Source organism: Hyposmocoma kahamanoa, unplaced genomic scaffold, assembly GCF_003589595.1.
Source record: "Hyposmocoma kahamanoa isolate Upper Pololo Valley unplaced genomic scaffold, ASM358959v1 87, whole genome shotgun sequence".
In the NCBI taxonomy this organism is placed as follows: Eukaryota; Metazoa; Arthropoda; class Insecta; order Lepidoptera; family Cosmopterigidae; genus Hyposmocoma; species Hyposmocoma kahamanoa.
In genome coordinates, this window is record NW_020654422.1 from 4,166,352 (window position 1) to 4,181,709 (window position 15,358).

Genomic DNA, 15,358 nt, shown 5'->3' on the forward strand with positions numbered 1-15,358 from the left:
AAATACTTAGAAAAAACACGAGCGTGTCACGGCTTACTTAACCTTTACCGAGCCGAAACGGACGCTGGTAATTTATCGACAATATTGACCTAAAAATATGGTGATTTCACCGTCATGGCTGAAATCCGAGCAATTGGGCCAAATATTTTCATGCCAACCTTAGATTAGTTGGTAATATGTTTTCACAATCGTCTGCATAGAAGATTTTTTTATTATATGTAGATCCGTTTGTAGGATAAATTGTAGGATAAAACTTACTTGAAAATAACTGAAATTTAAATATAGTGCGGAGTACCACTTACAGAAATAGTTTGTTCTTGTTTTTTGTTTATTTATTTAATTAATAATTAATTATTATGATCTAAATTTTTATAATGGTTTTGATAAATTTCATAATAATTATAATAATTAATGATACAGCTTGTATACGAGATGAATAATTAGTTAGTTATTATCATTGTAGTGCCCTTACAGGGTTCACGTGCACGAGGAATGAATGAATTATGAATTCATAACATTATATAACAACAATATAACATTGCGGTATGATGGAGAGGGACTCTTCGATGGTTTGGTCATGTAAAAAGAATGAATGTTGGTAGATTGAGAGCAAAAATTTATAGAACGAATGTGGATGGAGGTGCGGTGAGAGGTAGACCTCGGCGAACATATCTCAAGCAGATTGAGGATGTCCTTAAAAAAGGCCGAGTTAAAAGTATCAAGAATAAACGGGCATGTATGAAGAGATTGATGGGAGTGGAGGAGACGAAGGTTTGTCAGGAGCGTAGCAAGTGGAGGCCCACAGTTTTTGCCTACCCCGGCGGGAGACAGGCGTGATGATATGTATGTATGTAATAACATTATTATGTTAATGTGCGCTATTGTGTAAGTGAGGATTGCACACTTCTTACCGCTTTACTCTTTTTACTATACTTCATATTATAGGTAGGTATTTTTATATTTATTTTTTTATGTGTTAATTTTTACGTTAATTTAGTTATATGAAAATGATAATGTGGGCAACTGCAATTGGCGCTAGTTAGCTATAAATTGTTATATATTAAGCTGTTGTTTTTCCGAATAAAATAAAATAAGGCACATTCACTGTTGTCTTCAAAATCTGAAGATATAGCGTTCAGGAAATATCTGTAGGCAGAGTAGATCTCATAACCATTCGCCATATTAATTTAATTTATTTTAAATAAACTCTCATTCAATAAAGGCCTTAAACTAAGGATACCTGTAATATGAGGACAATCAATCAATCACTTCTCAGAACACCCAGATTGGAACCAATGTATAGTTCATTTCTCAATATTTTTCTGCCGGGAATCGAACCCGAGACGATATTTATTATTCAATTATGTTTGTGAAATTATTCCACTATACTTTGTTATAATTATTAATACAAAGATTCTTCTGTAAAATTCTTCTGCTTGTGCTTGTAATAGATTTTTGTTCTTTTTTTGTTTTAACGACTCTTTTTGTTCTAAAAACAAATATCTGCAACAAGTACATAGAGTAACGGCTGATTCACGTTGTTCACATTAATTACAACGCACCGAATCCGGGTCGTCACAGTACCGTGTTGTTTCCACCGTGTGCCCGACGGTTTTATTTTTTTGTTATTTTCCATTTTTCTTTTAAGTGATAAGGTTGTATTATTAATGGAATTTTCACAACTTGAGTTAGCAGCTATTGCAATAGCTCTTGATGACGAAGTATTGGAAACACAAATTGAAACTAGAAAAGAAGATAGTGTGTTCATCCTGTCTGGAGGAAACGAGAATTCGAAAGAGAATTTGACACGCTCTACAAAGATTTAATTATTAGAGCAATTTGCGCTTGCGTTGTCCAATACACTATAGTCCAACGTTGACTCCCTTCCGGGTGCCCGGCGAATGCATTCATATTACGACGTATTACGATCGAGCAAGGTTGGAACCGGGAAAAAAATACTCGACGCCGTGTCCCGACTCGGCCCGGTCTAATGTGAAGTTCATACAAAAAAATATTTGACCGTGTCACGGTCGACGCACGACTGGAGCACGGCCCGACCCCGGCACTGTATAACATGAGTCAGCCTAAATTCGTAAGTTCAGCTGGTTCGTTTCGTAGCTCAGTTGGGAAAGCGTTATCCATGCTATGGCGAGGTCGCAGTCTCGAGTCCAGTTGAAACTAAGGATTTTTTCTTTATGTTGAGTCTTTGTATTCATAATTATAGTTAAGTGAATGAATATACTTTGTGTTGCAAAACAGTGAGATCTCTGTTAGTACTTATTTTTAATGAATTGATCAATTGAATTGATTTACATGACAACAAATAACTTCTTGTTTTCATGAGCACAATTACGTATCCCGTTCTCCCGTGAAGGAAGAAACACTCTACTAGGACTAACTGACCTACATTAAAACAATTTTAAGTCTAAATAATCGAGTTCTTAGATTTTCACGATTGTGACATATAGGAAATTAAACTATTTTCCAGATCTAAGAGCGTATATTTGTTTTTTTTTTTTTCAAACAAATCAACATTACGGGCCCTTTACAGGCGGCATGAGCACGGCTGATTAAAACAAAACGTTGGTTTGTTTGAAAAAACGAAAATATATTATTACACGCGATTTAGATCCGGAAAAGAATAGTTTTATTTCCTAAGTGTAAAATTATGTTTTAAGTATTCATGGTTCCGATTGGTCATGATTTTTGAAACACCCCGTATACAAAAGAGTTCCTAATCTTTACAAAATGTAGTTTAATTGTTATCAGTGATTCTTGGGAACTGCAATATTAAAGTGGAACAACGAGTAACTCTCTGAATCATATCCTTGCCCTCCATTTGTCCTCAACAAAGTAAAGCCCCGGGATCCGAGTGTTTCCTATAAAAAGTACACATGAAGTGACTTCATGTCAGTCGTTGTCACAGTACAGTTCCTTAAATAGTAATATTCAAAATGTTAAAAGTAGTTTTATTTGTAGCATTCTTCTGTGCTGTTAATGCACATGTTACAGTTAACGTTTTTAGTGATGGTAAGTAAATAAGTGTATGTTTTATCTTCTTCCGTGGTTATGAAATCTGCATCAACGCACCATCATTCTGTATTATCTTCATTATATTTAAAAAATAAATAAACTAGCTGTTCTTGACAGTTGTCTTCATGAAGTGTCAAGGGGCAATGTATACGCTTCTACAATAAGATTCCGATTGATATTCAAAATTTGCCATTTACGAGGTTTAACTATTGTTGAACAAAAACTTTATACTAAAGCACGGTTTGTTTGAAAAAACAAATGTATGCGATTTAAATCCAGAAAAATAGTTTTATTTCCTATGTGTAACAATCGCGAAAACCTAAGAACTCGATATGTTTTATATTAAAGGTTATTATACAACTTTTGCGTGCTGGGATGACAAAAATCCGTGGTGGTGACCCGTTTAGCTCTTTTAGCTATTCTCGGTCTAAGGCATTTAAATCAAATATTGTAATGTTAAATGTATTCAAATGTATATTTACAAAGAGCAACCCCTAGAGTTTCTTGCTCATACTTCTCAGGGATATCTGCCTTACAAATGAGCAGTAGAGTTTAATCAGTATGATGATTTCAAGTGTAATTTGCTTTCCTATGAAATAAACATTATTTGACTTCGACTTGACCTTGACTTTGACTTATTTAAGGGCTAGGCTCTAGACGGTGTCACAGATTTCAATGTGTCCTTAACCTGCTTCTAGCTGGTCACTTTAATCTTCTTCTTAATTTATACTATTATACGCCTTTCTTGGTTTTCCTCTCAACTACCTTCCTATTATCATTCTCACAAATTCGTCATTTTGCGACAAATATGCCCTAACGTTTTACCCCTTCTGTTTTCTATTGTATTCAAAAGGTTTCTTTCTTCCCTAAGGGCGCGTTCCCATAATGTCGTGATGACAGATGGTCGTGCAGTTTAAGGTGTCGTGGATTGTATTAAATGAAGTTATTCACGTATAGGACAACACGATTAACTGTCGTTCACGACTTTTTTGACGTTACGACGACAAACTGTCGAGACAGTGGGAAAAGCTAGAACGACAATAAATACAACGTCACGATAAAAATGTGACGACAAATAAACGCAGCTTGAAACGATTCTGTCGTGCAACCGACTAGACGGCTGCCGTGAACCGATAAACAGTCGTCACGATCTAGAAGGAACAGTAAGACACGACAATCGTTCAACGATAAAATAAACGTCCACGACACAGTCACGCCAGATTGTCGTGGTAAGGCTAGACGCGACAGTCTTCCAACGATAAATAAAACGTTACGACATAATGGGAACACGCTCTAACCCGTGTCGTCAGTGTCCAGCAATCGCCAAATTCGCCAATCCAGGCTCAATGCGTGCGTGCTGTTTTGTAAACATGGATATTTGTAAAATATTAACAACCTCACAGGACTATTATATTACTAACATCATAAACAACAACTTTTGTTCTATGAGTTTTTACAAAACATAATAAATTTACCGAAAATAACCTTTTAAGTTTTTACTTTATCTACTATCTGGCATTTTTTAGATCTGTATGTGGTAATAGTAAGTTCAAACATGTAAGCATCTTCCCCGACGACCCCAACCCCCGTTCTTGCATTTTGCATCGGTCTGAAATTTACACTAGCGCTTTCTTTTGCTAAGGCTTGAGAAATATATTCTCATAACAATTTACAATTCATTTAAATGAGAACTTATGTAAGTAAATAAAGCGTTATAAGTATATTCTGCATACGCGAGCGTGTTGGATTCTTACCTAATAACTATTGTTTACTTAGAAAGATAAAAAAAGAATTAGGCTACAATAAAAAAAAAACATAAAAATAAACAAATTTGATCATGACATTTTTGTTTTCTTAATGTGAATATATTTGAAACATTACAACAAAAACCCAACCAGTTTTTGTTTGTTTATTGAACCAACAAAGATGTGGTAACTTTTCAAGTGCAGATTTATACGTACTAGTAATTAGTACAAACTGCTTTACGTGTTGTTGCTTATTTGATTATTTTGGTCGAATAATAGTTATTTGTTATGCAAGGCTGCAAAGTTCTTAATTGACGCGAATGCTTGCATTGAAACCTGAGCAAGCGAAGGTGTCATCCTGAGCGTATTTAGGATTTCAAGGCACGAGACGCAAACAAACTTTGCTGCCGAGCGAAACACACAACTTTTCACCGACTCTAAAATTGAACTTCGACAAACGCTACTCCGACAATATGTTACATCGACATTACTTTACTCAGGCACTACGCTACTTCGACAACACAGACGAGATGTTTCTTAAAAAAAATCTTTGTACTCAGATAAGAAAAATTCTCAGTGTAAGGTATGTAGGAAATGGTTTCTTATTTTATTTCGATCAATATAATAAAACAAAACAAAATCAGATAATCGAGAAATAATTTCCTTCGCTTGCTCATGTTTCAATACAAGCACTCGTGTCAAACAACAACTTTGCAGCCTTGCATAACAAATAACTATTAACTTATTGAATTTATGCGTTTTTTTTTTAGTTTCTTTTATAATACTATGTAGGACGTGGTAGATTTTAGCACTTTCTTAATTAATATTCATTTTGCCCTAGTTTGACGTAGGTGGACGCAATACAAGTATACCTACTTGCATTTCATAGACGCTTCGTTTGAATATTTTCGTGTTTATATTTCCTTAGATATTATACTCTTCATATCAGCAAGCATGAATAATATTTATAAGTTGTAATAACATCGAATAATTTCGTGTCTTTATATAATTTTAGGTAGGGGTTAGATAATCGTAATTAAATAACCATTTAATAAAAGCATTTTGAGATATTTGTACTATATTAAGATTGATTTCAGCTGCCGAACCCCAGATTTCGTTAAAATAATCAAAGTGTGGCTTCGCCAATGTGTCATATACATAACAGTATACATTAACACTATATTGATTTTGAATAGTACGTTACCACCTTGACCACCCCTCTCTCGTGCCTCCCTTAAGTAACTTGTCATAATATGTCACACAAATTTGTTAGCAGAGGACCCTCAACTTGAATTGAAAAGTTGCAGCCCTCTCAATTGTGATCAGACGTGTCGTCGCCTTGGCTTCCCTGGTGGCGTCTGTGTCAATGGCAAATGTAAATGCGACATCATCAAATCTGCAGGTAGGTAATACGATAATTTCTTATACTAATTGTGTGAGAACTGAAACAAAATATTACTTTTTAATGGACTTCAAGAAAATGACGATGTTAGCAATTCGAATGTACTTTTTTAACCGACTTCAAAAAAAGGGGGAGGTTCTCAATTCGACTGTGTGTTTTTTTGTGTGTGTATGTTACGCGAAAACTCCGGTATTTGTGAACCGATTTTCATGATTATTTTTTTGTTGGAAAGAGGGTACCTCCATAGTGGTTCCATTTAATTTTGAAGAAAATCATCCACCTTTAAGGCTGGCTGTTTACGCATGAAGATTCATTTATACAAGTAGCACCTAAATTTTATTTTAAGGAGCAATTATTTTAATGGCTGATTTTGCTATTCTCCAATTCAAGGCGTTTTTCTCTCAATATACTTTGATTAGTGAGAACCGATTTTTATTATACCTCTTGTGTCCATTCCCGTATAGTGGCAAACTAGGGGATGAATCCGGGTTTGCGCACTTTCCGGTAGCCGATTTCAAGAAAACTTGGTAATCATATGTAATTCCACGTACTTTTGAGGTCGGTTTTTTTAGTACTCTGTACTGAGATTATTAGTAAATCACGATCACTTGCAAAACTGCTTGGTACTTTAAGAGCTCTTATGAGTATAGCTGTCTCCAAATTTCTTTGTACGCCTTTTTCTGTGCTTCCTTTTACGACTTCCCAACTCTCCATCTCTCTTTAGTAGCAATAGAACTCCTTGAGAGGTCGCACTGCCCTGCCACCGCTAACACAGGAAGCACTGCCACCTTACCTATTTCTGCCACCAAGCAGTAATGTCAGCATTACTGAGTTCCGGTTTTGAAGGGTAAGGGCGCTGGTGAAATTACAAGCTACTGGAACTTGTCAACGTATGTCTCAGGATGACGGGCGCAGTTACAGTGCTCCTCAGATCTTTGCGATTTAAATGTCTGAGTGGAACTGCAACTGTTATGGACAGGGGTGTAGTTTATTATCAGGCACACGACTTGTTCGTCCCGGCACTTAATATTATAAAAAAACATCTGTGCATGTAATACGTGAACCATGTAGTATGAGTGCTCCAGCATAATGTAAACTGCCTCCGTGGCCGAACGGTAACCATGCCGGACTGCCACGCAGAGATCCCAGGTTCGATTCCCGGGCCGGGAGAAATATTTGTATGGCCTACATTTATTTATCTCGTGAGTTTGGGTGTAATTTGTGGTTGTCTATGTGTGTGTCCATGGAACCCGCGACACAGGGTTTCCCTAGTGTGGGGCTACGTTGAGTGTGTGCGTTATTTATTGTTTATAAAATAATATGTTTTTATTAAAAATTTCAATTTTTTTTTAGAATTTTCTAACGTGCTCAAAATCGTTCTTCCTTTTTTAACAGAGGATCCTGTAGTGGAAGTGAAAAGTTGTAGCCCTAGTGCTTGCGCCCAAAATTGTCGTCACATTGGCTTCCCTGGGGGTACCTGTGTCAATGGCAAATGTAAATGCGATATCATTAAATCTGCAGGTAATTATCACGATGACTTCTTGCCCTAATTGAGTTAGACTGCAAACAAATATTACTAGAAAGCGTAAGGCACTAGAAAATATGTTCTACACTTGTGATATTTAGCATGTCTTTTGCTATTGCAGCATTGCGAGAAAATTGTATCAAAATTTTGATTTGGATCCTATGTATAGTTAAGAGTCGATATAACCTTGAATGACCTTGGTTGATTCCGCATAACAGTGAAAGTGTTGAATCAGTCACTTTGGACAAAATATATAGTAAAATTGAGGAGATACTCTAATTACTATACGGTGTGAAAATACGATTCCGAAACATTTTCACGAGAGACAAAAAACATAAACTTACCTCGAAATTTTACAAGAAAGCCGCTGTATTCAATAGGTACTTGATATATACCAATGATTTTTCTATTATGCCAACTGCACTAAATAGAACACGTATCGTATACGATATACATTTTTCAAATGGCTTTAATTTCGCCGCTCGACCCAAGCAAAATGAACCGTATAAGTACGAGAAAAATTTGAATTCGAGGTGAGCTAATAACGACTCTTTAAGGCAGTAAGTAGTAAGAGATGATTTCTGGGGTTTGTAGCATCTGAACCCGAGGTTGGTTTAAAGTTGCAACGGAACCCGACTGAGCCCAAATGCGAGTATCGTGTGTTCCCGGGTGTGATTGCTTGTCAAAAATAATGAAATTTGAATTGCATCCATTCCCGAGTTCAGTAGCACTTCGATTAAACTTGTATCGTCTGAACCTGAGTTATGTATGTAGAATCGTACCTTAAAACATATTTTCGAACAATAATCAGTTTCCTTAAAAAAATATTTTATCGAAATAGTGTTCGAAAACAAGCTTCACAATGCGTCAATATAATATAGCAACAAAATGTACCAACATCTATCGAAAATGAATTCGGGTTCTGACGATACAAATTTAAATGTCATTTCTCGAGGTGCAACTGAACCCGGTACTGGATGCGACTCAAATTTAATTATTTTTGACAAGCAGCCAGTCCTGGGATTACACGATACTCACATTTGGGCTCAATCAGGTTTCGTTGCAACTTTAAACCGACCCCGGGTTCGGACGCCATAAACCCGATTTCTGTATGAATTCGTCAAATTCCAAGTGCCTTTCAAACACTTGTAAACATTTAGAAACTAAATGTCAAAATCAGGATATAATAGAATACTCGTCGCTTTACCGCTCATCGGTGCGAACGGTCACGAGTTTGTCTTTCACTTAGACTGTTTAATTATGTGCTTAATAGAACTATTCTGGGTAGGCATGTTGCTTACCACTAGGCGCACGACTTGTTCGCTTCATTTCTTCATAATAGTGAAAACCCGTAAAGAGACCGAAACGGTGGTTTGTTTGAAAAACAAATATACGCTATTTAGATTACTCATTTATGCCGTCAAGCAGTAATGCGAGCATTATTGCGTTCCGTTTTTGCTGGTGAAATTACAGACCATGGAACTTGTCAACTTATGTCTCAGTGTGACGGACGCAATAACAATATCCCTTAAATCTTTGCGACTTTAAACTCTGTGGCATTGCAACTGTCATCGATAGACGTGTCGCTTACGATCAGGCGTACAACTTGTTCGTGCCATCACTTGATAAAATATTAGTCCTTTAATGGATTCTAATGTCTTTCTTTCTTTGTTTTTTTTCTTTACTCTCATATACATTCATGTTCTATTTCACGCCCTTTCATTTTTATTTTTGTCTCCATCTATCTCTTCACCAAATTTATCAATATTGGTTCAGCAGTTTAGGCGTACACGTAACAGACAGATTTACTTTCACATTTATAATATTAGTTTGTATAAGAACCTATACTTACCTTTACATTATTTAGACAAATAAACAAATTGATTCTTTTTCCTGTCCTTGTCTCATGCTAGGTGGTGTCGGCACAACATTCTTCCAACCTCCCCTTTTAGCCGTCATTTCCATATTCGCACCTTTCTTATAAATAAATAGATTGATTGTTTAATATTTTCAGATAATATAAAAACTAGTGATCTAGCGTTTTCATGCAACGGCCTGTCTTGCTTCCGATTTTGCACAAGTATGGGATTTTTAGGTGGCAACTGTGTGGGAGACCAGTGCATGTGTCATGGAAAAAAAGGTACGGTGAATTTTCGCGTCATTTTTATGGAATTAAAGGGAAAAAAGCATTGTCCTACATAAATAATACTATCCATGCAGTGAAATCTGCAATGGGGCTGTGTGGTAGATAATGGATTACGTTGGGTCTTTAAAAGGAAGTCGACTTATTTATTTATTTTTTATAATACCAAGTGACGGGAGGAACAAGTCGTGCGCCTGGTGGTAAGTAACCCGCCTATCCATAACAGTTGCAGTGCCACTTAGGGCTTTTAATTACAAAGATCTTAGGAGTACTGACACTGCGCCCGTCACCCTGAGACATAAGTTGACAAGTCCCATGTGCCTGTAAATTCACCAGTACCCTTACTCTTCCAAACCGTAATTCTCACATTACTGCTTGGCGGCAGAAATAAGTAAGATGGCAGTACTTCCCTGGACGAACTCTTTCACAGGGAGCTCTACTACTCTACTAAGACGCTCCTTAAGGAATATCTCCGTTAATCAAATGTACATATCTATATACTTATTTTAAACAATTAAAATTAAAAAAAAGTGACAATTATTTTTCCATTAACCAATAATATAATTAAATAGGGGCAGTAAATTTGTAATGACAATGCAATATTGACATCCTAGACATGGCATAAATTAAATACTTTGACATAATTGTAACCGTAGTAACTGCCTCCGTGGCCGAACGGATACCATGCCAGACTGCCACGCTGAGTCCCAGGTTCGATTCGCGGGCCGGGAGAAATATTTGTATGGCCTACATTTATTTCTTTCGTGAGTTTGGATGTAATTGGTGGTAGTCTCTGTGTGTGTCCATGGCACCCGCGACACAGGGTTTCCCTAGTGCGGGGCTATGTTGAGTGTGTGCGTTTTAATAAGAGATTGTAATGTAATATTCTGAAAGAAACCATAATTTACAATATATTTTTTTATGAGAATATTTGGTTATTATTGGTAGATTTTTTATGATGCCATGTAATATTTACTGTACACCAATTGTTTGATACCGAAGAATCGCACAAATAAACATTTTCATGTCATTTCATTTCACCATTTAGCAATACGAATGTTGTGCTTAATATTTTATAATAATAATAATCGAGTCTAAAATAAACATTCACAATAATAATAATGTACCTACCAGACAACCACACCAATTGCCTGGTCTCAAACTAGCATGTTCCCTAAACTATGAGTAACAGAGCAAGGAATCCACTCTGGGGCACTTCCCAAAACACCCAGATCAGAATCTGGGCGACCTCCGTGATCGAGTGACTTGTAAACCGGTTTTCATGGTGTCGCCATTTCGGAGGTCTCGTATGCAATCCTCGGCCGGATCAATGTAGAAAAACTAACTTTTCTATATTATTTCGGGTCTGGGTGTACTTTGGGATCGGAGCAAAGTATGTGATGTTGAATAATATTTATAATTATATTATTAGAAACAATTCAGAATAGTTCATTTTCCAAATTGTTCATATCGGGAGCTCCTCATCCGACGGCCACATTGCAAACCGTTGGGCCACCGAGGTAGTCAATATTATTACCATAATAATTATCTTGGTAATATTTTATGACTACCGAATTATAATTACGCTACATGCGGTACATTTTTTAAAGTACCATGTAATCATGATAAAGTATTTAGGTGTTATATTAGATGACATCCTATCCTTTAAACACCATATCGAAGCACTAAGCGCCCGACTCCGTAAGTTAATGTTTGTGTTTAAAAAACTACGCGTTTCTGCTGATTTTAAAACAATCAGGCAAGTTTATTATGCATTATGCCAATCATTAATTACTTACTGCATTACATCATGGGGTGGTATAGCTAAAACTACTTTACTAATCATTGAAAGAGCCCAGCGAGCTGTCCTAAAGGTTTCTACCTACCGCCCTTTCCGTTACCCCACTGACCTTCTGTATAAGTCATGTAAAGTATTAACTGTAAGGCAATTATTCATTAAGTCCACAGTCCTCAAACAGCACGTATTGCTCCCATATATTACTGAAAACACTAATAAAAGACGAAAAGATATTGTCTGCCCCAAAATTATATCATCAAAACATACTTTTATTTCAAGATTTTTTGTGTTCCTTGGACCATTTTTGTACAATAAATTAAACGCCAAATATTCCATTTATAATTTCTGTTGCTTTAAAGTAAAGAAAATTCTCCAAGAAGCTCTTCAAAATATGTCCTATGAGGATACAGAGAATTTATTTATTATCGTAAATTAATGTTGTCTTGTTTAAGTGTACATTTTTTATTTTTTTTTTTTTTATTTTTTTATTGGCAATTTATTATTTAATTGTTTAATTTTATTTCATAAGATTCTCCTAAAAAGTATTTATAATATTAATAGTATCCACATTTATAATTAGTAGTACTTTTTACCTGAAATACAGGAATTTCCTAGTTCAGGTACATGTGTTATTTTTACATTAAATCGCATAAGTAGTCTTTAGTTTTCTCTGTACATTATGTTACTGAATAAACAATTTTATTATTATTTTTTTATTATTTTTTTATATTCATTTTACTTTTTTGAAGTAAAAAAGGCCGATAAAGGAAGTTTAAAGTGAAGTTTAAAATTCTCAATTTTTATATTGATTTATTCACAAGTAAAATAGTTTACAAAAAAGGAACAAAAAACAGAAAATTATAAGCACTAAAATATTTATGTATCGCTGCCATCATCAGAAAAAATAATATAAAATACTTATGCGCAAATTACGCTGCTTACGCTTAAAACTGTTAAATTTCACAATTTAACACATACATTGTTCTATGCAGTAATTAACATTTTCCTGGTTTACCAGACGTTTATCAAGAACGTCACTTGGCATTTTTTACGAGTAATGGTTGTAGAATTATTATTTTGTTTTTCAGATATCACTAGCAACGAAATGCCTACAGTGGACAATGATCTACATGCAGAAGGTATTTTTTTAAATACTACAAAACCACCAAATGCTTACGTTCCTCAAAGCGGACATACTACTTGTATATTGAAATGTAGTAAATGTTTAACACAGTACACATAATTTCAGTACAGAGTACTAACAAAACCGACCTCAAAAGTACGTGGAATTACGTCTATTTGCTAAGTTTTATTGAAATATCTTTAAATTCGCCACTGTACAGGACTTGACACTGGAGATAATAAAAATCGGTTCTCACTACTCAAAATATATTGAGAGAAAAACGCCTTGAATTGGAGAAATAGCAAAATCAACCATTAAAATAATTGCTCCTTAGTAAAATTTAGGCGCTATTTATAAAAATTAATCTTCGTGCGTGAACAGCCACCCTTAGAGGTGGATGATTTTCTTCAAAATGAAATGGGACCACCATGGAAGTACCCCCTTTCCAACAAAAAAAGAACCATGAAAATCAGTTCACAAATACCGAAGTTATCGCGTAACATACATACAAAAAAAACATAGAGTCGAATTGAGAACCTCCTCCTTTTTTGAAGTCGGTTAAAAACAGAAACAACTACACAATCTTAACTAAAGTAGTTAAGATTGTCGGTTTGATTCTTGATACCAATGCAAGTCGCACCCTTGATGTAATAAGAACTCATCTGGAAAATGATAACTTTTTAGGAGAGAGGTTTAAAGATTCGACTTATTCCCATCTGATTCCCTAAAACTGATACCCTAGGGGATCCATTTTATTGTAATTTATTTTTATTCCCAACGGATTCCTAATGCAGGGATCAAGAATAAATATTAATATTTTATTCCCATCTGATACCCTGCTACTTACCACTTTTAGTTTTGGTAGGTAATGTGGTACAATCAACAAAGAAATGTCTTTAAGGGTTGTACTGTATCTTGTTTAATATATTAGAAATGAACAACAGTAACTGTACTAATGTGTACTTGTATTAACGTTGATTTTAAAACTTCTTTTTCTCTTGACTGTACTTACCTTACATTTGTAAGATAAGTTCACAGAGAGGGGATCCTTTGGGAGTTGCAAAACATGGAGGGGATCAGTTGCAATTTAACATTGGCGGTGGATCAGTTTTGGGGATCAGATTGGAATAACGCAAAGATTCTACGTAATGATAATATTTGACCTCCATGTCACGTGATGGAAAATGACCATCGGGTCGACTATGGAGCTTGCACACCTATATAATGCCTATTCATTTTCGTCTTGAATAGGTCTAGAATTAAATCATTCAAGACACAAATTTGCAGGCAGGGAATTCCATTCCAATGCTGTACACCATAGAAATGTGAAAGTGTGACGTTTCGTGTGAATGTTAGGTATATGCACAACATGGGAGACGAACCCTAGTCTATATCTGAAGAAATTTACAAGATTCGTTTTCTAACTTACAGGCGCAGAATCACCATTGCCGTTAGAAACTTCACAACAAATGTCAGTAAAGAAACCAAAGTGTGTCTTCAAATATTGCCTCCAAGCTTGTGTATTATATGGCTATATCTCTGGATACTGCGATGCAAACGATACCTGCAAATGTGTTAAATAAAGTTTTAAATCCGATAGCAATCCGTTTTAAAAATTGAATTGGTAAGGATTCAAAAAGTTACACTTGTATTGCTAAGTTAACTAATTTGACAAGACGTAAAAAGACATAACAACGCAAAAATTCGTTTTCTTCTGTCAAATTACTTACCCAATTTAAAAACTTTAAATAAGTATAGTCCGCACAAAGTAAAATAGATACTACTACTACTGTATGTATTTAAAATTAAACTTATTTTTTCCGGATCTAAGTCACGTATTTTTTTTTTCAAACAAACGTTCGGACCCTTTACATATCTCATGGACATGACTTGCTGATATGATAAAGTTATCAACCACTTATGTCTAATATTTTTTTTATAACACCAAGTGACGGGACGAACAAATCGTGAGCCTCTGTGAGCATAAAGTTAAGCAGCACTCAGAACCTTAAATCACAAGGATCTGTGGAGCACATACACTGCGCCTATTAATGTAGTGGTTTCTAACTTTAATAGAGTGGTGTGCATTAATATTAGACATAACTGGTTGGCGACTTTACCATCTCGGTCAGCCGTAACCGTGGGACTTGTTGAGAAGAAAAAGGCTCGAACAGTTGGTTTATTTGATAACAAATATAGACGACAGAGATCCGGGAAAAAGTAGTTTCATTTCCTATGTGTAGCAATAGCGAAAACACAAGAACTAGGTAATACTGTTACCAATGTCATTGTATGCTTTTGTAATAAAGATGTAATAAAATTTTAGCAGTCTGTTATTTTAACGGCCAATATGAAGGGAAAGACACGCACTCCTATTTCTACTGCCTAATTTACATAATATTTTAGCTTAATACTACGTGCGGCGCACTATAAGTTTCCGGAATGAATAAGAAAAAAATACTATAAATGGTCAGAAATGAATTTATTGTTTCTCAAAATATTCTCCGTTAGCGTTAATGCACTTTTTCATGCATACATTCATAAGCATGGCATTACACCAAGTGCCGCGATCCATTTTTTGAGCATCAG

The 15,358-nt window shown here is 35.4% G+C and overlaps 1 protein-coding gene across 5 annotated transcripts; it reads left to right on the forward strand.

Annotated features, from left to right (window-relative positions):
* The first annotated feature begins 2,837 nt into the window (after positions 1 to 2,837).
* LOC113235123 (tenascin-like) lies at positions 2,838 to 15,101 on the forward strand. 5 transcript variants are annotated; one of them, XM_026470708.1, is made up of 6 exons: positions 2,839 to 3,030; positions 6,052 to 6,180; positions 7,576 to 7,653; positions 9,720 to 9,845; positions 12,735 to 12,785; positions 14,201 to 15,098. In XM_026470708.1, the coding sequence occupies exons 1-6, from the start codon at positions 2,955 to 2,957 to the stop codon at positions 14,350 to 14,352; spliced, it is 612 nt and encodes a 203-aa protein (XP_026326493.1). In that variant the 5' UTR covers positions 2,839 to 2,954; the 3' UTR covers positions 14,353 to 15,098. The 5 variants fall into 5 exon arrangements, with proteins under 5 accessions (XP_026326495.1, XP_026326493.1, XP_026326491.1 ...); XM_026470706.1 differs by having other exon boundaries at positions 7,576 to 7,701; positions 14,201 to 15,090; XM_026470707.1 differs by having other exon boundaries at positions 6,055 to 6,180; positions 7,576 to 7,701; positions 14,201 to 15,090.
* Positions 15,102 to 15,358: the final 257 nt, after the last annotated feature.